This window comes from Lampetra planeri, chromosome 33, assembly GCF_965212315.1.
Source record: "Lampetra planeri chromosome 33, kcLamPlan1.2.h2, whole genome shotgun sequence".
NCBI lineage: Eukaryota > Metazoa > Chordata > Hyperoartia > Petromyzontiformes > Petromyzontidae > Lampetra > Lampetra planeri.
In genome coordinates, this window is record NC_136139.1 from 11,823,952 (window position 1) to 11,845,927 (window position 21,976).

Here is a 21,976-nt window from a genome sequence, read left to right on the forward strand (position 1 = left end):
ACCATTCTTGTGTCGAGTGACGGTCCAGAACCGTATTGGAGATCATCTCTCAGATTCAGCCCGATGAGCGAGATGAAACGAGAATAGAATCGGCCTGTCGTCACAAGTGACATTTTAATTTGTTTGGCCGTGTTGGGTGGTGGGGGGTCTCACAACGAAAACAAATTGCCATTTCATTTCCTGACCAAACCCAAACATTAGACCATGAGTCACAGTAGTCGCGTGCTAAGAGCTTGTGCTTGGTTACATTTCAACACGTCGGCTTTCGCGACCAATATAATCCATAATAGAGGGGTTTTTCGGAGCTTAGATCGCGTAAATATATTAATGTGTCGTTAAAACCCACCGGTGTGCTGTACTAGTGACGAATTGGCACGTTCTGTTTACGTGGCAACACTTACTAGTTGGTTGTGTCGGGTGGTGGCGGGTTTTAACGACACATTTATATATTTACGCGATCTAACCCAAAAAAGAACCCCTCTATCTTGGTGACATTGTATGCTGGTGAGATATGTTGTACGACTTTGAGAGGAGATCTAGCGACATCTACCGATTCGTTGTGGGCCCATCCCAAACGGAATTCGGCCACGCCGTTCTATTCTCGCTTCTTGTTGTGATATAAAACCCTCAAACGCCCGACAAGAAAAGCCCAAATACACAGATGAGGATGAGGTATCTTGGTTAGAATATGAATAATAACGATATCCGTGCAAACGGAATTATCTTGTCGGGTGGTGGAGGGAAAATTACAATAACTTTGCCATGAAAGCCACCACCAACGCGTGGCCTGACCCAAAATTCAATGTCGGGTTCGTTTGGCAAGTTACAGGATGGCAAGTGACTGAGAAAGCCCCGTGGGTGAGGAGAGGTGAGGAGGGTGTGGAGGGTGAGGAGAGTTAGGAGGGTGTGGAGGGTGAGGAGGGTTAGGAGGGTGTGGAGGTGTGGTAAGGGGTGAGGAGTTGTGAGGAGGGTGAGGAGGAGGAGTCAGGAGGTTGTGGAGGGGTGAGGAGGGTGAGGAGGGGTGAGGAGGGTGTGGAGAGTGAGGAGGGGTGAGGAGGGTGAGGAGGGGTGAGGAGGGTGAGGAGGTTGTGGAGGAGTGTGGAGGGGTGAGGAAGCTTTATAGCCCCCCCTAGTGGCTTGCCACAGCCGGGCCCACATCGTGAAGGAGGCAGCAGCGACACCTCCACCAGCACCACCGCCGCCTCCTCCCAGGGGCTTCCCCAGCGCGCGCCGGGGACCGAAGGGCTGCGGACGGGGCCCGAGCGAGTCGCGGCGAAGGGTCCCTGGTGGGTCGGGGTTTGGTGGCGAGGGGCGATGCGCGGCGGTCTGGGCCCCGGGCCCCCTCGTGTGGGGGGCCCGGGGTTTGGTGGTTTTGGCGGCCCCGGGGTTCCCCCCGATGTGCGCCAGGCTTGGTGTTTGGTCCGTGCTGTGTGGGCCGCGTGGGCCCGGGTAGGGAAGTTGGGGCCCCGTGTCGGCTCGTGATTGAGCCCCGTTTTCCACGTGGGCCGCGTGAATGTGCTTAGGCCGCCTGTGCAGGGCTGGGGTTGCCAGGCCGGTGTTTGGGCCCTTCGGTACGCGGTTGGCCTCGGGTTCCGTGTGGGCTATGGGCCATATTCATGTGGTTAGACCGTGTGGAAAGGGGGCGGGGGGGGGGCGTGTATATTGTAGTAAGTGGTGATCGACCCGTGGGCTCGAGGTGGTTGGGTCTGCCCGGGCGGTCGGCTGTGTGGGTGCCCTCGACTGCAACCCAAGAATCTCGGTGCTGCTGCTGCTGCGCCGTCACGCGCGCTCTGGAGTGGGAGAGGGGTTTGAACCAGGACCCCCCTCACCCCGGGAACCCCCTGGGACCCTCATGAATAGAGGTCTCGGGCCCCCCACTTTGTACTTACGAGAGCTGAGGGCCTGGTCCGGGGCCCCGTGGCCTCGCCGCTCTAGGGTGAGGTTTGAGCCCGGGGGGTGCTGTGGTGGAGCGTGTTGGCACATTTGTGTCATCAGGTGCGAAAGATGTTGCTACCCCAGGCAAATTAAGGCAGTATACATCTCGTTGTGGCTGTGGTTGTTACTAAATCACGTGCCACTAATTTAAGTCTACCAGCGGCCAGGAACACGGCACACCACATCCAGTACTGTATACCGTGTTGTTATTGCTGTGGCTGCTAGTCATGTGCCAGTGAGGTTTTACTGTAAGCGTTGGGTGTGATAGTCGTGGCTTCTAGGGTTCCGATGAAGATGCTGGATGACAGACTAACTGGAGCGCTATTGTTGGGTTCTGATTCTGTGGGTGCATGGTGTGAACCATTCGTTATTGACTGGGTGCTAGCGTGTCCGCTAGCTGGATGCTCGGGCATCATGTGTTCCTGTGCTGGGTGCTGGGGTACTGGCTGAGATGCTGGGTACTGTTGTTCTGCTGTGGGTGCTGCTGCGTATGAGTGTACTAGTACTAGGCCTCGGCAAGGTAAGGTAATTTACCCTTTTTACCGGGTAAAAGGGTAAAGGTGTCGACATGCCAAGGGGTAAGGTAAAGGGTAGGGTAAAGGTAGCTCGGAAGAATTACCCGGTAGGGTAAAGGTAGCGCAAAGTATTACCCGGTAAATACGGTACCTTGTTTACCGCTAAAAGCTCCGTGGCGCAGTCCGTGGTCTACATTTAATAAGTAATATTAAAACAAACTTTATTAAAAACACGCTTTTATGAAATGTACTAGTAATGGGAGAACTCCACGACTTCAGGAAGTGGCCCCGAAGCTTGCTATAACGTAAGGGACCGTGGTGATTTACAGCCAACGTGAGTTGACCGTGGACAATTAGACCCAAGCCGAAACATAACATAAAAAATAATGTTTAAAAACATATATTTTTTATGATAGAATATAGTATTGTCATCAGTATGACCTAAGTATACCAAGTTTGCAGTCGACACCACATTAGGAAGTGGGTAAAAATTGAGTTTCAAGATTTGAGGATACAACAACAACGACAACAACGACAACAACAACAGACAGAGTGAGTTAAAAGAAAGCGTGTAAAATTGGCATCATCGAGAGTATGCTATATGATTAAAGCGCTCTACCTATAGCATTTACCGTTATAAACCTTGTTCATGTGTAGTAGTTCCCTAGTAATTACCCTGTAATCGGGTAATTTGTATGGGGTAAGGGTAAAAGGTAAGGTAAAGGTAAGCTCGTTGCTTTTTACCTTTTACCTTACCTGCTAAAGGGTAAAAGGTAGGGTAGTGTGATTGTATTGTGGTAAGGTAAAAGGTAGGGTAAAGGTAGGCTCGTTGTTTTTACCTTTTAACTTTTACCTTACCTTGCCGAGGCCTATGTACTACTGTGTACTAATATATTGTGCTGGGTGTAAGCGTGTCAAGTTCACCGTGTTCTGAGCACGCTGCTGGACCAGGTTGTGTTGGGTGAGGCCAATGCTTGCCACAGGAATATGTATGTGTGTGTGCCGTGACCACTGCTGCGTGGCCGGGTCTGGTGGATGCAGAGATGGCGGAGAGAAGTCAAGGCAAGCTGGTGGTGCAGTTGGCCCGCGGGGTGCAGGCATGGCCTGCAGAGCTCCTGCGCCAGCGCCGCACACTGGAAGGCGGCCCCGACTACCTCATCCGCTGGACGGTCTCCACTGCGGACGAGGCGGGCGGCGGCGGCGCTGGGGGGTCACCCGCGGCAGGGGCGGTCGCCGCCACTGCCTGGAGCTCGACCGGCGACGCCGCCGGCAAAGCCGAGAACATTCTCATGTGGATGAGCGAAGAGGACGTGCGCGCGTGTTGTGGTGCTCTCTTGCGCAAGCACAAACCCGAAGGAAGTGAACGTGGTGGCACCCATCTCCTCCAGCAGAGCTCGGTAGGATCGCCGCACTCCTCGCCACCCAGGGCGTCACTTCTCGCTTGATGTTTCCGGGTATTGTTAGACTGGCGTAGGTGACAGGCGACTAGTCATAGCCACAGCCATCGCGAGTCGCGAGAGGTATGCCGGATGCGGTGCGTCACGTGTAGAGATATTTTCCGGGTCGCCAACCCAAGCAGACTTTGCTGAAATGTATCTCTGTGCTCCACCAACTGAATGTCGTGCAAGGGAAATCGGGGAAGGGGTTTCCGAAATCCCTGTCTGACATGACTGGCTGGCCGGAAAACCATTGCACTCTAATCAAAAATATTCTGAGCCTGGCACGATGGGCTTGCACTGCTGCCTTCCAGCACGTAGTGCACGGATTCGTCGAGTGGGTGAGGTGATGTCTCTTGGTAGAGCCGCAGGTTTGGACATCTTGGCGACGTGGCCAAGCGGTAGCGCGTTCGCTGCTTGTTGCAGAGGTTCGCCGGTTCCATTCAACAGGCCGCCCTGCTTAATAATGCGTGTTTATTAACCGTAATTACAACGGGCGTCTGGACATTAAAGATCCAGTGAAGAAGAGTAGGCCATGTTGTGTCGGCATTTCCACAAAGCAGAAATCGCCGCCCCATATTGGCAGACTAATACCTCAGGTCACTCTTGCAAATAATTCTGCTGCTCTATTGAGTTTCTCATCTGGTTAAACGAAATCAACTTGAAACACCACCAACACCACTCCACTCACACCACCAAAACTCACAATACCAAAAAACGGAACCAACACTCAAACCACCAACAAAAGCAAAGATCCCCCGTATAGCCTTTGAGAAATTGTTCTTAGCCGGCATGGCACATGATGGGGTAGATGGCCAACACCACGCCCGGTCACCTTTTTCTCCCCAGTGCTGATATTTGCACACACCACCATTCGCTCATTCACTCGCGTTTGCTCGTTCACACTTGAGCCGAGTGACATTGGTAGAGGTTGTTTTCCATGTCCCCGACACTCAGCTGCACCGGCAGCACCGCTCATTGAGCAGCGGTCATCGTTTTCTTAGTGTCGGCACAGCGAGGCCTACCATCAAGGCAGACCCTGCACCTCGCCTGTTTTTTCTACTGGGTCGACTGCACCCGACTCGGCTGAAGATACCTGGGACAAAGATCCTCCATATAGCCTTAACAGACCGTTGGGTCAAGCGCCGTTAGCGAGAACCTATAAAAGCTGGCACGGCACATGAGGGGGTGGGTGGCCAGCACCATAATCGGCCGCCTTTGTCTCTCCAGTCTTGATGTATACACAGTGCTCCATGTACTTAAGGCCAAAATTTTCAAAAATCTCAAAAATATATTGCAAATTACTTGATGGGCATAACCCATACCAACTATCGCCCTCTACTGGTAATAATCGGGCTCTACTAAATGCCTGTGCTGACTCACCTTGTGCTACACGGGGACAGCTGCCACTGAGTTGCTGAAGTATTTAAGCAGTGCCATCGAAATGCTATATTTATTGTTAGGATTATTATCAATTGTGGTTGTGCGCCTCCAGAGGGGATGTTGGCGTGCTCCATAGAGGGTGGTAGAGGTGTGCTGGAGCTGTTACAGCGGCAGTGATGATGATTGTGGTGTCTCCATCTGCAGAGCGTTGATGCCGACAGTGACCTGGAGGAGCGGGAGTTCTCTTCGATGCGCAGCGACGTCATCCAGCTGGTCAGCCGCGCACGGCGGCAGGTGGAGAGGACCTTGGGCCCTGAAGCCACGCGCAACATCTCGCACATCATCCACGTGCTGAGCGCCTACGCCAGCATCGGGCCGCTGGCGCCCGTCTTCAAGGAGGCCGGCGCCCTGGACTTACTCATGGAGCTGCTGTGCAACAAAGAAATGCAGACTCGTCGCAGCGCCGGCAGAATGTTGCGCGCTCTCGCCTCGCACGACGCAGGTACGCTCGGCCGCCTGCACAGGCCGCACACGAGCCCTTGCGTGGTTTGTACGTTCCGTGTGGCCCCGGCGGATTTTGCCCTTGCCAAGCTGATAAGAAAATCCAACTATTAAAGGGGGTATGGAGATGCCAACGGTGCAGGGCATGAATAGAGGAAGGCTGAGGGTGACATGGTAGGATGTAATGGAAAGACATGTATAGGAAAGTAGATGAAGTGGTTTCCTGCTCAAATGAGGATTGAGGCATTGGTGATCATCATCCATTTACAGCCCTGAGCCAGTGGTAGAATTTGCACGTTCCTTTGTTGAGGGCGAGTCTGTCCAGAGGACAACCACTGTTGACTTCTTTACAATGTTGTACTCGTGTTATCAGCCCTGGAGAGATGATCGGCGGAGTCAACCCCCCCCCCAACCAGGATTGGAACTCGCAGCTTTCTGATGGAGAGCCACTCGTTCTACCGCCGAGCCACCTGGCCGGTACATGAGGGTCACGGAATAGAATCTCCTGGAGTAAGGAAATCCGACCTGCGTCAAAATAAACCTAAAAATAAAACACCACGCGGTTGATGGGTCTGTTGGGTTTTGCTGGCGCAGGCAGCCGGGCGTACGTGCTGCTCTCGCTGAGCCAACAGGATGGCATCGAGCAGCGCATGGACTTCGACAACCGCTTCACGCTGCTGGAGCTGTTTGCCGAGACAACCTCTTCCGAGGAGCACGGCATGAGCTTCGAAGGCATCCACCTTCCTCAGGTGAAATGAGCAGATTGGCGCGAGTATGCGTGTTTTGTGCACGCCACCCCGGGCCCGTTGTGTCGTGTGACGCGACTCCAGGAGATGGCACCGTGTGCGACCGTGCATTTGTTGGTGCACACGCGCGCAGATTCCAGGGCGATTGCTGTTCTCGCTGGTGAAGCGCTACCTGTGCGTGACGTCGCTGGCCGACGCTCTGAGCAACACGGATGGAGCTGGGGTGGGGTCTGGAGGGGGCCCGAGTGAGTCCAGCCGACTGCAGCGCGAGTTTGACTTCTGTATGGCGATGGCCAATCTCATAACGGAGCTGGCACGCATTTTGGGCTGGGACCGCCAAGAACCTGAGAACCAGCAGCACGGCACCATCGCCACCCTTGCGGTAACTTTTCCTTTTCTCCACTCGGCTGTGCTGCTCGTATCGGTTTTGCATGCCCGGTGGCTCTTGATGACATTGACGAACTTGTTCCATCTCCCCTCCTACAGACTCCAAGCCGGCATTCTATATTCCAGGCCTCGGCGGACAGCAATGTTTCCGCTCCGGCCACCACTCCTCCGGATTCCAGTGGCGCGTCTGTCGGAGCCCTCAGCTCCTTCGCTCCGGTCCCCCGTGTCGGTGGCTCCGGCTCGGCCGGCGGCAGCAGTGCCACCGCCACCGCTAACGGCAGCGCCGCCAAGCAGGCAAAGCTGGCGCTGCGACAGCCGGACGACTTTCCGAGACGCGCGGATTACGGCGAGTCTGTGCAGGCGCAGCTCCGCGTGGGGATGCGCGTGCTCATGCTGGAGGACTACGAGAAGGTATCGGCCGGCGACAAGGGAGAGGTGCGCTGTGTCAACAAGGGCTACCCGCCCGTGCAGGTGAGCGGCGCCATCGGCCGACCATCGGCGCAGGCTAGATGGCCAGTGCTTGGCTGTTGTAGCTACTAACGCTATCGGATAATTGCTCAAAGTAATAGAGCCGTACTCTAAATGCTAGTCGTACCGTTGGTATTTGTTCTCCTTTGCTGCCCCCATGGTCTGGAACTCCCCTCCTCCATCCATCTGTGCAGCTGAAGGCTCAAGACCCTCCTTTTTTCATCCGCCATTAACCGCCTGCCTCTTACGATTGTATAAAATGCGCAATGTTTATTAACAGCTTATTGTTTAACACGTAGGCTTTCGCAACCAATATTATTCATAATAAAAGTTTTTGGGTTAGATCGCGTAAGTATACATTTATCGTAACCCTCTACCACCCGACACGGCTAGTAAAGTACATAGCCAACCGTGCTAATCGGTGGTGCGGGGGAAGGACAACAAACTCAACACAAAACAAAATTCGGCCACATTTATATGCCGTACAAATCCACGTTGTGTTCTATGCTCAATGCTTTAAAAGTTGCGTTTCATCCCCGTGTGTTGGCAGATGTTGCTCACTATCCCACCGCCCCATCCGCACACACCCCTGCACCTGGCACACAGGTGTACTGGGACTCGATGCAGGCCACGTACTGGGTGAACTGGAACATGGTGGCTATCATGCCCGACGAGAGCCCCACAGAGTGTGGCACCACCCCCACCGTCCAGGTGGCAGCGGCGGCGGCCCCACGGACCGCGGCCATCCCCACCCCGACCCAGAACCTTTTCCCAAGCCCCCCCCCACTTGCCACACCCAGCTCGGGTGAGACATGCACATTCAAATTAAGGTAATTCACAGCAATTTGGGCAGCAGGGGCGATGCATTGGCAACAAGAAGGACCTTCCAACTTGGGGTCCTTTTCTGTGTGCAGTTTGTGCGTTTCCCCGTCTGTTTAGCATGGGTTTGCTCTGAGTTCTCCGGGTTCCCCTGTGCAGCTAAGAAAACACATACAGTGTAACTGATATTGACCAAAACATCTGAATGCTGAAAAGATATGCATGTTACTTATAGTTACGCTGACTGCGAAAACTGGACAGGGCCCTCCTTGATAAAGCCGTGTGTCTCGGTGAAGTTTCCTGAGTAAACAAGCAGAAAAATTAATAATAGCATTAATCACAGTGCTATATCAAAACTGTTACTCCAGTAGTGGGCAGTGGCTGAGAGGTCAGAGCTCTGGGCACGTTTACATTGAGTCGTCGGTGCTTATCAATATTGATGACGAATCTTAGTTGCTGCAGTGTGCAGTGTGTGACTGAGATGCGGGTGGTTCTGGCGTGTCCCTCTTCCACAGAGCCCGCAAAGATGCCGGGCCGCCCGCTCGCGGGGTTATACGCGTTTCCGTACCTGTGGGAGGCCTCGGGAGGGCCGGAGCGCTGGAACGGGCCCGAGGAAGGGTCCTCGTTGGGCCGCACGCACTGGTGGGAGCTGCACTTCTTCCTGCGCAAACTCGAGGGCGGGCAGCAGGACAAGGCCTGCGACATCATCCGGGACGCCACAGGGCTTCCCGTCAGTGACCCCCGTGCCCCCCCCCCCTCCACACTGCATCGTGGTTACTCTGCGCCATCTGCCGTAATGTGCCTAGGCTGTGAAGCGGGGCGGTGACATCGCCTGCACATTTGCCACTTTTTGCAAAGGTTCGCGATTTGAATTAGGCAGGCCGCCATGGTTTGCACGGCGGTTGTGTAATAATAATTTCTCCCAGTGCACATTAAAGATCTGGCGACATCATTCAAAGAAGAGTAAAATTACTCACAAAATACTTGATTGGCAAATGCATAGCAATCGTCTCCCTCTACTCCGAAAATGTAGTAATGATGCTGAGAATCCTTAAGACTCGTTTAGGCTACCCTGGGTCATTATCGAGGCCACTTTGGTGAGGGTGGTGATGTGAAAATGCCAGCATTCCTCCTGATCTTCATGTGCACACTCTGCCACCTACAGGTGTTCAGTATGGATGACGCCTCGCTGGCAGGTCTCTCGGTTGACCCCGAGCTGGCGCTGCGCCTGCTGCGCCACCTACTGCAGGCCGAGCCGCCCTTCCGCCAGGACCTGCGGAGCTCCAGCCTCTACCGCAGGTTTTCTTCCGAGCTCGACGATCTGCAACGTGTGGCGACTTCTCGGCAAACCACAACCATCTTCGGCCAAAGTGACGCATGCAAGAGCGAGTCCGCATCCTCCCTCCAGCAGCCGTCGTCGTCATCTTCGCTGTCATCGTCGTCCTTGTCTAAGAAACCCAAGAAGGAAGAGGAGGCCAATAACGCCTCCTCGTCTTCGCCGGGCTCCCCGGCCCTCGTCAGGATCGACGCGAGGGGTGCGGGAGCTGTCGACGCGGTTGCCGATCCGGAGGGGGTGCAGGAGAAGCTTCGTGAGTTTGAAGCGTTCCGCAAGGTGCCGTCGGGCGAAGGCGGCTTGACATGGGCGGCACGCGTGCTATGCGCGCTCGCGGTCTGGAAGCTGGCGAGCCGGGCGCCCAGCGACCGTGCGCTCAAGGTGGCCGCCCTGCAGACGGCGGTCATCGTGCTGGAGGAGCGCACGCAGGCTCCCGCTGCCGGCGCTGAAGACAAGGCCGGCAGCGACGGTGAAGAGCAGCGGTCGAACAAAGAGGACCGGCAACGCCCTCGCACGCCGCCGGGGACCGAGGGCCTCAAGCCGCTAATGCAGGCGGTGGTGCGGGAATTGGAGTTGACGGTCGAGGACGTGGGCCCCGTTTACTGGGCCCTGCGTGTGGTACGTGCCGTGCTGGTGCGGCCGGAGTGCTGCCCAGCGTTCGTGGAGGAGGGAGGAGTGGCGGCGCTGCTGGCATGCATGAGCACGCACGCCGACACGCTGGCCATCCTGCACCTCGCGTTCACCGTGAGTAGGCGTGCAAGAGCCGTTGAGTAATCCGTCAACGTTTATATTTAACACTCGGGACGTTATCCTCTGGCCCTCTGTGCGTGCTTCTCTCACAAATTGGCAGAAGCAATTCTATTGGCCTCTATGTAACCAAAGCTGGGACCACATTTTGTGACTCTCTGGAATTATATAGAACTCTGAAAACCACTCGATTACACTTGAAAACATTATGCGGGTTGCCGAACATCTGTACTTGTGAAAGTCATAAAGTATTTTTACTCGGGAGCTGGTTTGCTTATGAGCTGCTCCCCACTCATCGAGAGTCGGTGAATTTATGCCCATGTGACTGCAACGTGTCGGAAACAATGAACACAGACGACACGCTCCACATCATCACCCCCATTATATGTACGCAAATAAGCACATCGTTAGAGCCTAGTTAACATATGTTTTGTAATATCCATCATCTTGCTTTTTCTGTGTTACCCCTGCTCCCATTAACCTCGATAATTGACGGAAGAAATGAAGAGAATTCTCCTCCCCACATCAGTCCCATCAACCACACGGCAGCAGCATTGGTCTAACTGATTCAAACTTTGCACCAGTTTCTCAATGTTCAGTGTCTCTTCAGCAGAGCTGGTACGTTGTGTTATAACGTACACCAATTTTGTACGTGGAGGTACAGAGGTGGGAAGGAGGCACATTATCTGCCCAATGTGTTACTTATTCTCGGATAATCGAGCCCGGAAATTCTCGTGAATGTCGTTGCTATTTATATGTTACGTAATGATCTCTCATAAAACTCCCCCACGCGACACAGCCAAACAAATATAATTGTCTAGTGTACAAGCGTTTAGCGATGCGCTCGCTTGCCGGCCGGTGAGTTTTGATGTCTGCCGACGAGTTACCCTTGAAAAAGCGTCTTAGCTCAATGGGCTTTACTCGGGAAACAAACTTCCGATTCTGAGACTGCTGAACAATCCTCACAGCCAACTTCAACTCTTGGTCCACGTGAAAGTGCTGGGGGGTGTATGGTGCCATTTGCTGGGTTGTTGGCTTCTTGATGCCACGCCCGTGGCTGATGAGATGCTGTCTCCTACCGTGTCACTCCCCCCTCCAGTGCCTGCATCTCGTGCTCGGTGTGGAGCTGCCCGAACCCTTGACCCAGGACAATATCGGGGGTCGCGGGGTGGTCAAGGCAGCGGCTAACGGGTCGGCGGGGAGCCGGAGGGGAAGTGAGTCGGACTGGACGGCCGCACGCGAGGCCCTGTTCAGCCTGGCCACGTCCGACCCCATGGACAGCCCCCTTGCCGCCATCGTGGAGGGCCTCGAGAAGATCATGTCCTCACCAGGGTCAGTAAGGGATGCGAGTGGGTGGCACCGTGTGAGAGAATGAGTGGGTCAGTGAGTGACCCTGTGTAGGTGAGTGAGTGGGCACTGTGTAGGTGAGTGAATGACACAGGGCAAGTGAGAGATCCCATGTGGGTGAGTGAGTGAGTTAGGTGTGAGTGAGATGAATTTCTCTTTGGGTCCTCGTGTGATTGAGTAGCTCCTTGTGAGTGAGTTACCTCGCGTGCGTGCGTGCATGAGTGAGTGACCCAACGTGTGAGTGTGGACCCCCTGCGAGTAGCAGTACGATGATTTTCTTTTGGTGCGCGCGCAGGAATAACAGCGCGGCGAGCGAGGCGCTGCAGCTTGTGTTGGGCCTCAGCGAGGTTCACCAGGGCATCGCGAAACACCTGGGGCACTGCGGCATGTCGCGACTACTCGTCAGCTGCAAAAAGAAGGTGTTGTCCATCGACCAGTGGGGCCGCTTCCTGGAGATGCTGGGCCTGTACATGGCCGTCGGAGGGGGTGAGCGACCACACCCACCGTTCAAATTGGAGAAGCCGGAGGAAACCCACGCACAGCCTGGGGAGAACACACAAACTCACTGCACGCAGAGAAGTGCCCTCCCAGCGTCTCTTCCCAAGCTCTTCGAGAAGCAATCCTGCTCGATTCAGGAACCGCATTAACTCTTGCCAATTACAACTTTGATGGTGCTGTTTATTGCCATTTTCGGGCCATTGCTCAGCAACTGTGTAAAAAAAGATAGTTTTTTGGTTAGATCGCATAAGTATAAATGTGTCGTTAACCCGCAACCACCCGAGAGCCAATTATTAAGGTTTGTCACGTAAACAAAATGTGCCATTTAATTAATACTTCAGCCCACCGGTGTGTTGGAGAGTAAATCCACAACAATGACAAATTTGAGTGACGTTTCGCTGGTAATTACATCCAGCAATCATCGGGCGATTTCACCAAAGCCTGCATGTCAAACTGTAAAAAAATATATAGAATCCCGCTTGTGTATGGATGTGTGTACACGTACATGTGTGTGCATGTGCGTGTGTCTGCGTGTTTGTCTTTGTGTGCCATGGGGAGCGGTAGCGTAGTGGTTAGCACCAGAGGCGTAGCTAAGGGGGGGCAGGGGGGTACATATGTTCCCGGGCGCCAAGGTAAAGGGGCGCCAAAATGAGGCTTACAACGTTACATTATAACTTATTGCGGCGGGCGCGGCAGCCTGAAACTACTGCACAAATCTACACCTCAACCTAAAAGTTTATATATCCCGCCACACATAGCCTACATGTCATGTAATTACATTTTGGTATGTGTTTAAACGGGGGGGGCGCCAATTTTATAGTTCGTCCCCGGGCGCAAAATATCCTAGCTACGCCACTGGTTAGCACACTGCGCTACGAACCCGGTGACCCAAGTTAGATCACCCCCCGCTCACAGACAACACCATTGATGATTATTTTAACCGGTCCTGGGCCTCCCCTATATTGACTCGGCCTCAAATGAGTACCTGGCGGGTTTGTTAACATGCCCACTAGGGAGACAAAGGTGGCCGGGCGTGGTGTTGGACACCCACCTCGTGTGCCATTTCGGCCTTCATGGGTGCCTGCTGACAGCACTTGCTCCTACAGTTTAAGGCTATATGAGGGATCTTTGTGTGTGTTCGGTCATGTGGCTCGTGCAGACGTGGCGTCGGAGTTGGTGACCAAGCTGCATCGGTTGCAGCTGCCAATGCAGCTGCGGAGCAGCGAGTTGTGCCGCAACAGCCTGCTGGTGCTGGACGGCTGGCTGTCGGGCGAGACCCCGAGGTCACCCAACGACATGCAGCTCGCAGCCGTCATGGCTGCCCTGGGCGAGCCTGACGCATTCCGCAACATCCTCGCACAGATGGACGCCCTGCGCTCCGACAAGGAGTTGCAGCTCGCCGTGCTGCGGTGGGTGTGGGAGGGAGGGTGTCTGCGTGTGTGTGTGTGTGGGAGGGAGGGTGTCTGCGTGTGTGTGTGTGGGGGTGTTGTGCTAGGAGTGGTAGTGTAGTGCTGCGTGCTGCGCTACCAACCTGGCGGTCCCAGTTCAATTCCTGCTCACGGCGAACACCGGTGACGATTATATGAACTAGTCTTGGGCCTCCCCTAGGTCGACTAAGCCTGAAATTAGTACTCTGTGTAAATGAGCCCCTCCCATAGTCTCTTGAGTTCTCACCTGTCAAACCAAAATGAACTTGACATTTTATGTACAACTTTTGAAGTTGGTATCTGACCTTTGGACCTTCCAGAGTTCGTGGCTCATTCTGGCCATGTCTATTTCTGGCCCCACCGGTTTGGCGTGCGGCGTGCCACCCCTAACAGCTGCAAAGCTCTCTCGGTGGTTTGTGGCCAAGTGGACCCAGAATGCGAAAAGGGGGCATCTTTGTTTTAGTGACAATTGCCGGAGGCAAAGCATTAGCGCTTCCAATGTCCTTGTGGCCTGTACCAGCGAATTATGGGACAGATGTGAGAAACCAGTGGGGTTATCAAATAAATAATTCACTCTCATTGACCTTGTAAGTGTAGTACCGTTGAGGACGCGTCCGACACTGGTCAGTCGGGCTACGGTACCCGGAGTCCCAGAGTCCTGGCTCTGGTTCACGGGACCATGCCGCTGGCTCGGTCCTGCGCGGCCCTGACAAGGGCGGCGTCGCAGGGGAGTCCAGGGCTCTAGCTAGGCAGTCTTCGGTCTTCAAGAGTTTACTTAAACATTCTGCCCCGAGCCCTCTGACACATCCCCCTTTATACTCCACCCCCGCTGAGGGGTGGGGCCCCGGGCTGCCTGGTGCGGACGTCGTTGAGAGCACCCCTCCCCCGTGCACTCACGTAGCCCCGCCCACTGTGTTTGTTTCCCATAAGCTGCCATGCATAACGGCTCTCTCTCTAACACCCCTACACATACAGCTCCTCCGTAACACCCCTACATAAGTATTGCCACCTCTGGTGGACTATAAAAATGTGCTTTGTGGGGTGATGTGGTGTAGTGCTGTGGTGTGGTGTAGTGCTGTGGTGTGATGTGGTGTAGTGCTATGTGGTGTGATGTAGTGTAGTGCTATGTGGTGTGATGTGGTGTAGTACTGTGATGTGGTGTGGTGTGATGTGGTGTGATGTGGTGTAGTGCTATGTGGTGTGATGTGGTGTAGTGCTATGTGGTGTGATGTGGTCTAGTGCTATGTGGTGTAGTGCTATGTGGTGTGGTGTAGTGCTATGTGGTGTGGTGTAGTGCTATGTGGTGTGGTGTAGTGCTATGTGGTGTGGTGTAGTGCTATGTGGTGTGGTGTAGTGCTATGTGGTGTGGTGTAGTGCTATGTGGTGTAGTGCTATGTGGTGTGGTGGTGTGCGGTGTTACGGGGTGGGGGGGGTCACTGTGCTGTGCGGTGTGGTTTGCTAGGATCCTGAGCCGCCTCGTGGAGCGCGACTCTCTTCCGTGGCACGAGTTTGTGGAGACGAGCCTCGCTCCCATGAACACGCACATCGGCGACAAGGAGGTACGCGCACGCGCACCCGCTCACGCACGTGCGCCAACACACGTTCGTGCGCACACGTGCACACACACGTGCACACACACGTGCACACACACGTGCACACACACGTGCACACACACGTGCACATACACGTGCTTACATGCGCATGAGAAGTCTATATCTTTGCGTCGGTGATCGTGCGTGCCGGGTGCAGGTCCAGCAGGAGTTCATCACTTTGCTCCACCGCCTGGCGGTGGACAACAAGGACAATGCGATTGTCATGTGCCAGCTGGGGCTGCGCGAGGCCATCGGCCGCTCGCTCGAACGGCACGGACTGAGCCTGCGGCTGGCGGGCGAGCTGCGCGACCTCGTCGCCGACTGTGAGAAGCACGCCGGCCTCTACCGCCGCCTCACCACCAGCATCCTGGCCGGCTGCATACAGGTCACGCGCCTACACCCACGTGCGGCACTCGCCTACAGCCTGGTCGTCTCCTAGTCGCTCTTCTATCGCCACTGCTGTGGTCGCTGTTCCTGTGAACGTCGCTTATTGAGTCCCATGTTGAGGTCTACCGGACACTGGCTGTTTCGTCACATCCACACCACGTTCAACCTCCACTGCTGGTCACAACGACACACTGACCCACTCGTCTCTCACCCACGCTCCTAATTATACACTTCCCTAATTACTCACTCACCCACTCACTCAAACCACTTCTATTTCTACTTCTTCCCCCACACTACTCCTCTTTGGAAATCACTTTGCCAAATCTCTTGTAATAATAATCATAACCTTGCTGCATTAAATTTAATTGTTAACTCTTGTCCAATTCAAACTTTGGGAGTGCTGTTCGGTGCTCGCTGTTCGACCGAAAGTTGCAGGGTGGATGTCTCGTTCACCGCTGAATCTCTGGACACGCAAGCGGTTAGCGCTCATATTATTTAGAGGGGGCGTAGCACCACTGTTTTTAAAGACATTGTATTCACCGCAGAGAACTGTAGCGACATAACCACACACTAGGATAACTGGTGCCGAACGATGCCTCGCCCTCCCGCATGGCCTTGTGGGAGCCTCGGTACCGATGAAGTTATTTTTTTTGTTTTTCTTCCTGATACCGTACGTCATTGGAAAGGCCCCGTTCCGATGACGTACAGAAGAAAAATTGATGGCGTACGCATATGTCATCGGAATGGTAAAAGGTTAATAAGAAAGCATTTGTCTGCAGAAGTGGCCCGCAGCGCATCCCGCACAGCATGTGAACGGTTCCTCATCCACCTTGTCCCGTTGGGACACTCTGCCGTGTCCCTACGAGCAGCTGTGTTTGGTCATGCGGTGGACTGCGCTCATACCCAGTTCATTTCCCACTCCTCAGATGGTGCTGGGCCAGATTGAGGAATCGCGGCGCACCCACGCGCCAATCCACATCCCCTTCTTCAACGTCTTCCTCCGCAACCTGTGCCAAGGTAACCTGAAACGCTCCCTCCCGGTTGCTCCACCCCACACTCCCAGTCGCTTTCCCCCCACTCCAGATCGCCCCCCCCCCCCCATCCCACTTCCGGTCGCTCTTCCCCTCTCGTGAGCGTTCCACCCCACCCTACGTTCGCTGCACCGATGAACGCCGTGTGACGGCCCAGCGCCCGTTGAGCACCCATGCTGTGCGGCGTGCAGGCTCTAAGGTGGAGATGAAGGAGGACAAGTGCTGGGAGAAGGTGGAGGTGTCCTCGAACCAAGCGCGGGCCGCCCGTCTAACAGACGGTAACGCCAAGACCTACTGGGAGTCCAACGGCAGCACGGGCTCGCACTACATCAACATCTTCATGCACAAGGGCGTCGTGATCCGGTACGTGGGTCAGCGAGAGCTAGCGAGCGCCACGCACCCGGCACCCACCCACCCAGCGGTTCGCGCGTGCGGCGCGTGTGGCGCGTGCCTCGGAGTGACACGAGGGGGACTCCCTTACCGTGGCGCGCAGGCAGCTGAGCGTGCTGGTGGCGATCGAGGACTCGAGCTACATGCCGGCACGGCTCGTGGTGTTGGGGGGCGAGGACCCCACGGACGTGAGCACCGAGCTCAATGCGGTGAGGGTGACGTGCGACGCATACGGGGGGAGGACGGCGTGCCCGCAGGGGTGCCCGACGGCGTGCCCGCGTGACGTGCCTGCGTGCCGCCGCCACTCACGCACGGCCGTCTCCCGTCCGCTGTGCGTTCGTGCGGCAGGTGAACGTGCCGTCGTCGGCCAGCCGGGTGCTGCTGCTGGAGAACGCCACGCGCTACTGGCCCATTGTGCAGATCCGCATACGGCGCTGCCAGCAGGTACCACACGCCGCAGAGGCCTTTCGTGGCATGGTGCGGGATGTTATAGGCTTTGAGGCTACACTGCTGTGCGACACTGGGTTCCCACAACTATGCTCCCGCCTTTAATAACCCGCCTTTACCAACCCGCGCTGACCAGCGTGGTGAAGTGTGGGTAAGTCACCCCCATGATTCACATGGGGTGGGGGAGGTCACCGGTGTACTGGGGGAGCACAGGTTGGGAGCCACCGGTCACGGCTCCACGGGCGATCTCCTTCTTCCTGCTGGTGACGCCGTTCCCGTGTGCACAGGGAGGGATAGACACGCGTGTGCACGGGTTCGAGATCCTGGGCCCCAAGCCCACGTTCTGGCCCGTGTTCCGCGAGCAGCTGTGCCGCCGCACCTGCCTCTTCTATACGGTGAAGGCCCACACGTGGACGCAGGCGCTGGGCCACGACCGCACGCACGTGCTGCAGCTCTACAGCAAGTACGTTTGTGGCGGCACCATCCTCGCGCTCGCACGGCGGGCAGCATACACGGCGTGGCCCACTGGCGGCCGCGTCCACCTTCAGCCCAGCCCAGGACGACAGGGGGCCATTATTCTAAAACCGCGCGACTGTTGTAAGATAGATTAGTCAATGTCAGACTCGTTTTACTAAATAAGTTTGTTTTGGTGGATGTTGCAGGACATGCTTGCCTGGTGCCCAGTTTTAATTTGCTTATGTGGCCTGAAACGTTACCTCTGTAACGGGTAACATTTCGGGCAATGGTCCTTCAGAACACAATGGGCTATAATAGGCGACGCGTCGGCTATCATAGACCGTTTCCCTTATAAGGCCACTGTGCTATTGATGAATGTGTTGAGTTTTGTTGCTATTTGTGCTTTTCACCACTGCCATAACAGCAGCGTCACCAAATAATTCGATTTACAAGGCGGTGGAGTGGCTACAGTGGCACGAAACGGCAGCTTCGTCCTATTTGTTGATGTCATTGTCGTGTGGCGCTCATGCTGGCCTGCAGGATGAGCGCGGTGTTGCGTCACGAGCAGCAGTTTGCCGAGCGGTTTCTGCCAGACTTGGAGGCGGCGCGGGCCCTGGGACAGACGTGCTGGGAAGCCCTTGCGACGCCCATCATCAGCAACATCTCCACCGTCAACAAAGGGGGTGCGTGTACTTTCCTGCGCGCACACGCACACAGGCTGACGAGCGCCATAATCACAATCTGAATTTTATTATCCGAGTAAATAACTCTTTTTCAAGGGTGACTCGTTGTGTCGTGCGTGCGTGTGGGGTGCGTGCAGATGAGAGCAGCCCGTTCGCCTGGCTACTTGTGGAGTACCTGGGCGCGGGCGGAGGCCGCGGAGCCGGTGTGGGGGAGGCGACGGGCGGAGGAGTCCCCCGGCGGGGCCAGCGCGGGAAGTCGCTGGTGTTCGCATCGCGAGCGCGCCGCCTGTGCCGCCTGCTGGTGCACGTGGACACCAGCCCTGCCGCCATGGAGGGCACCATCCGGCCACCCTGCAAACCCGGTATGCGCTCCAAACGGTGCGCCGCTACGCTGCTTACCAGCGGGACGGGCGGGGCCGGGGGGCCGGGCCCACGGCCCACCCTGGGCAGGCTCGTGCAACGGTTTGCCTCTCTCTCTGCAGACCTGAAGACGAGCAAGGGCAAGGAGCGCAACGGTTGCAGCGCACCGGAGGGAGGACAGGAGGAGAAGGCCCCGCGGAAACCCAGCGCCATCGCGCAGCTGGCGTCTTGCTGGGCCGGGGTGGTGCAGCAGCAGGCATGGGCACGCACGGCACTGGCGCGGCGAGGCCGATTCACGTATCCCCCCCCCCGCCCCCCACGCTAATGGGACCTGCGTGGGCACGGGTGCAGGTGTCGACGTTTCTGGACTTGAGCTGGAACGCGGCCGATTTTGCGGAGCTCTATCAAGAGCAGTTTGCGAGGCTGAGTGGCGCCATGCGTGAGCTGTTTGGGAACCATGCAGCCTTCATGCTCGCTCTGCGAGAGGGCTTCCGCTCGGCCCTGCTGCACCTGCCGCACCTGCCCAGCGTCAAGGTGCTCCCTCCCTCTGTCCCTCCCGCGGGTGCTGCTTCAGCTGTGCGCTCAGGACTTGTTTACCCAGCTAAGGTTTTGCAGCCGGAGGCGATGATTTCTATTGTTAATCGGGAGCAATGTTGCTGTGAGTGATCCCAATTGAGCGGTTGTAGTTTAATTTTTCTAAATTGGAAAATTTGGACTGCGACCCCCAGCACACGGTGCCCTCCGTCGCAGGATCTTGAACGTTCATTGTGAAGCAGACAGCGTGGAGTGATTTGTTTCTTTAGAACTGCTTTTTGTGCTTGGTTGTCCTTCCCCCGCACCTTCAATTTAGCACGTTTAGCTACGTACGGTGCGAAAAACGTTATACAAACATACAACATACCAGAGCGGCTTCCCAAATTGGTTGCTGCGAACCTCAAGTCACTGCCCCGTGGGAGCGTCCCGTACTCGCTGCGCCATGCTCGCTGTGCCATGCTCGCTGCGCCGTGCTCGCTCGTGGGTGGACAGGTGGCCGAGGTGTTGGCTCAAAATGTGGACCGGCGCATCCGGGCACTGGGGGTGGCACGGGCCAGCGGGGACGGCCTGGCGCAGCTCATGTCCTCCTTGGAGCCAATCACCTTCCTCTCCGGCCTAGAGATGGCCAACACCTTCGAGCACTTCTACCGGTCTGTGCATTGCTACAGTGCGTGTGCGCGCATGTTGTCATGTGGTACAGATACAATGGGAGTCTGATCGATGCCTTACTATGGTTAAATGATGGCTCGCTGTTTTATATACTGATGCTCTGGTAACTGCTACTCACTCTGAGAAGGACTTGGAGGCTGTGCTACTTAATCTGGAGTGTGCCACTAAGTGGTGTGGAGCCTTACCATCAACCCCACAAAAACTAAGCACCTGCCTAGGTATTTTGTGCCATCAAACACACCACCCCCTCAACTCCCCATAATTAGTGTTGGGGCAGTTGTGGAGGGAGTGGAGAAGTCCGAACCTTGGTAGTGTGCTGCCAAACCTGAGCCGGTCATAAGCAGAGGTCTCGCCCAGAATCAGTTGAGCGGCATTATCTTTCCATCAGCTGTGCACAACTGTGTGAAAGCTACCTGGTCTGTTGCTTCACATGAAGCTTTGCGTCTTCTCGGCTACAGTTATGCCCTCCCTTCTATGCGAGTGCAACATGGACCCCTCTGAAGGAATATCTGCGCTGGTTTTAAACATCCATGGTAGCCTGCCTACGATCCCTCCTGGGTTTAACCAAGTTGGATTGTGTGAGGAGCTCGCATCCTTGAAAGATTTGGACACATTTCAGTGATCTCTGGCTGGCAAGGCTGCGTTGGCTGGGTCAAGTAGCCCGCATGCCCAACCACCGCATGCCCAACCACCGCATGCCCAGGCAGCTTCTGTTTGGCAAGATAGAAAGGGGCTACAAGGGCGCAGCATGGGCTATAACAGAGATTGACTGATGTGGTACAGGAGGATGTGGAGCTGAGTGGATTTGCTGATGATAGTGGTGTCAAGATCGGCCTCTATGGAGGAGCTTTGACTTTGTGTGTTCGTCTGTGTGGGGGGGGAACGGTAGTGTAATGGTTAGCGCATTGCTACGAACCTGGCGACCCAAGTTCGAATCCCGCTCATGGCCAAACATCACTCGGGAAATAAAGATGGCTAGGCGTGGTTCTGACCCACACCTGCCCTTATGTGCCATGTAAACTGGTCTTCATAGGTACTCACTAACAGCACTTTTACTCGCTGCCTGACTGCACTATACAGAGATCTTTGTGTTCATATTAGCTGATGACCTATTAATTGCTGCTCAATCTGAGGCAATTGAAGTCTCTGGCTGGTAGCAGGGATGTTAAGATTGGCCTCTGTGGAGGAAATTTGTGAAGGACACTACTGGAAGCCGCCCTTCAGCACCAACAGAGGGCGGAGGAGCAACGATTCCTGCAGGGAGTCACCACTGTGTAGTGCAGATGCCATCAGTGGCTGCTGGTTGCGAGTGTGTGCGCGCGAGTAAGCTGTGTGCATGTATAGAGGAGTGAAATACGCAGTGCGCACGGTGAACAGAGGGCAACTGAGGGCAAACAGGTGCGCGTGTGCAACACGAGGGTTGCACGGATAAAGCGCCACCTTCGGGGAGAAGCGGGTGCAAACGGGGTCGACCGGGTGTGCACGTTGAGACCGTAGGTGTTGCCAGGGAAATGGGAGATGAGAGTTTATTGATAGGCCAACTGACGCCGGCCTGGCAGGAGCTAAAGAGACGCACGAGAGGTCTCGGATCATGAGCGGAGAGATATAAGGGTGTGCGTGTTCGGAGAGGGGGTTGTTGTTGCCGGGGACGAGTGAAGACATCTCGCCGCTGCCACTCACGCCGTCGCCGGGCGAAGGGCAGTGGCGGGGGTGGAGATGTAGAGTTGCTGTGTGCGCAGACGCTGAGAGCAGAGCTGCCGAGTGCAGGTTAAGCGAGGTGGAAGGGAAATGAGAGTTGGGAGAAGTTAAACGTAAGTTACCGTATAGATAGTTATAGGAGTGCCTACAACTGGTGCAAGAATAGGTGAATAAAGTGTAAGCAGGT

The 21,976-nt window shown here is 55.5% G+C and overlaps 1 protein-coding gene across 1 annotated transcript in view; it reads left to right on the forward strand.

Annotated features, from left to right (window-relative positions):
* Positions 1-1,131: 1,131 nt before the first annotated feature.
* LOC144729811 (cullin-9-like) overlaps positions 1,132-21,976 on the forward strand; it is a 36,070-nt gene continuing 15,225 nt past the window's right edge. Inside the window, exons 1-24 of the mRNA XM_078610320.1 lie at positions 1,132-1,286; positions 3,492-3,847; positions 5,474-5,771; positions 6,365-6,519; positions 6,650-6,898; positions 7,003-7,374; positions 7,978-8,176; positions 8,706-8,920; positions 9,356-10,267; positions 11,370-11,602; positions 11,913-12,103; positions 13,275-13,524; positions 15,005-15,101; positions 15,292-15,519; positions 16,448-16,538; positions 16,744-16,915; positions 17,046-17,151; positions 17,291-17,386; positions 17,677-17,852; positions 18,386-18,528; positions 18,666-18,890; positions 19,011-19,144; positions 19,240-19,422; positions 19,915-20,072. Of these exons, the coding sequence (XP_078466446.1) occupies positions 3,494-3,847; positions 5,474-5,771; positions 6,365-6,519; positions 6,650-6,898; positions 7,003-7,374; positions 7,978-8,176; positions 8,706-8,920; positions 9,356-10,267; positions 11,370-11,602; positions 11,913-12,103; positions 13,275-13,524; positions 15,005-15,101; positions 15,292-15,519; positions 16,448-16,538; positions 16,744-16,915; positions 17,046-17,151; positions 17,291-17,386; positions 17,677-17,852; positions 18,386-18,528; positions 18,666-18,890; positions 19,011-19,144; positions 19,240-19,422; positions 19,915-20,072 (5,237 nt within the window). The 5' untranslated portion in view covers positions 1,132-1,286; positions 3,492-3,493. The remainder of the gene's footprint in view (positions 1,287-3,491; positions 3,848-5,473; positions 5,772-6,364; positions 6,520-6,649; positions 6,899-7,002; positions 7,375-7,977; positions 8,177-8,705; positions 8,921-9,355; positions 10,268-11,369; positions 11,603-11,912; positions 12,104-13,274; positions 13,525-15,004; positions 15,102-15,291; positions 15,520-16,447; positions 16,539-16,743; positions 16,916-17,045; positions 17,152-17,290; positions 17,387-17,676; positions 17,853-18,385; positions 18,529-18,665; positions 18,891-19,010; positions 19,145-19,239; positions 19,423-19,914; positions 20,073-21,976) is intronic.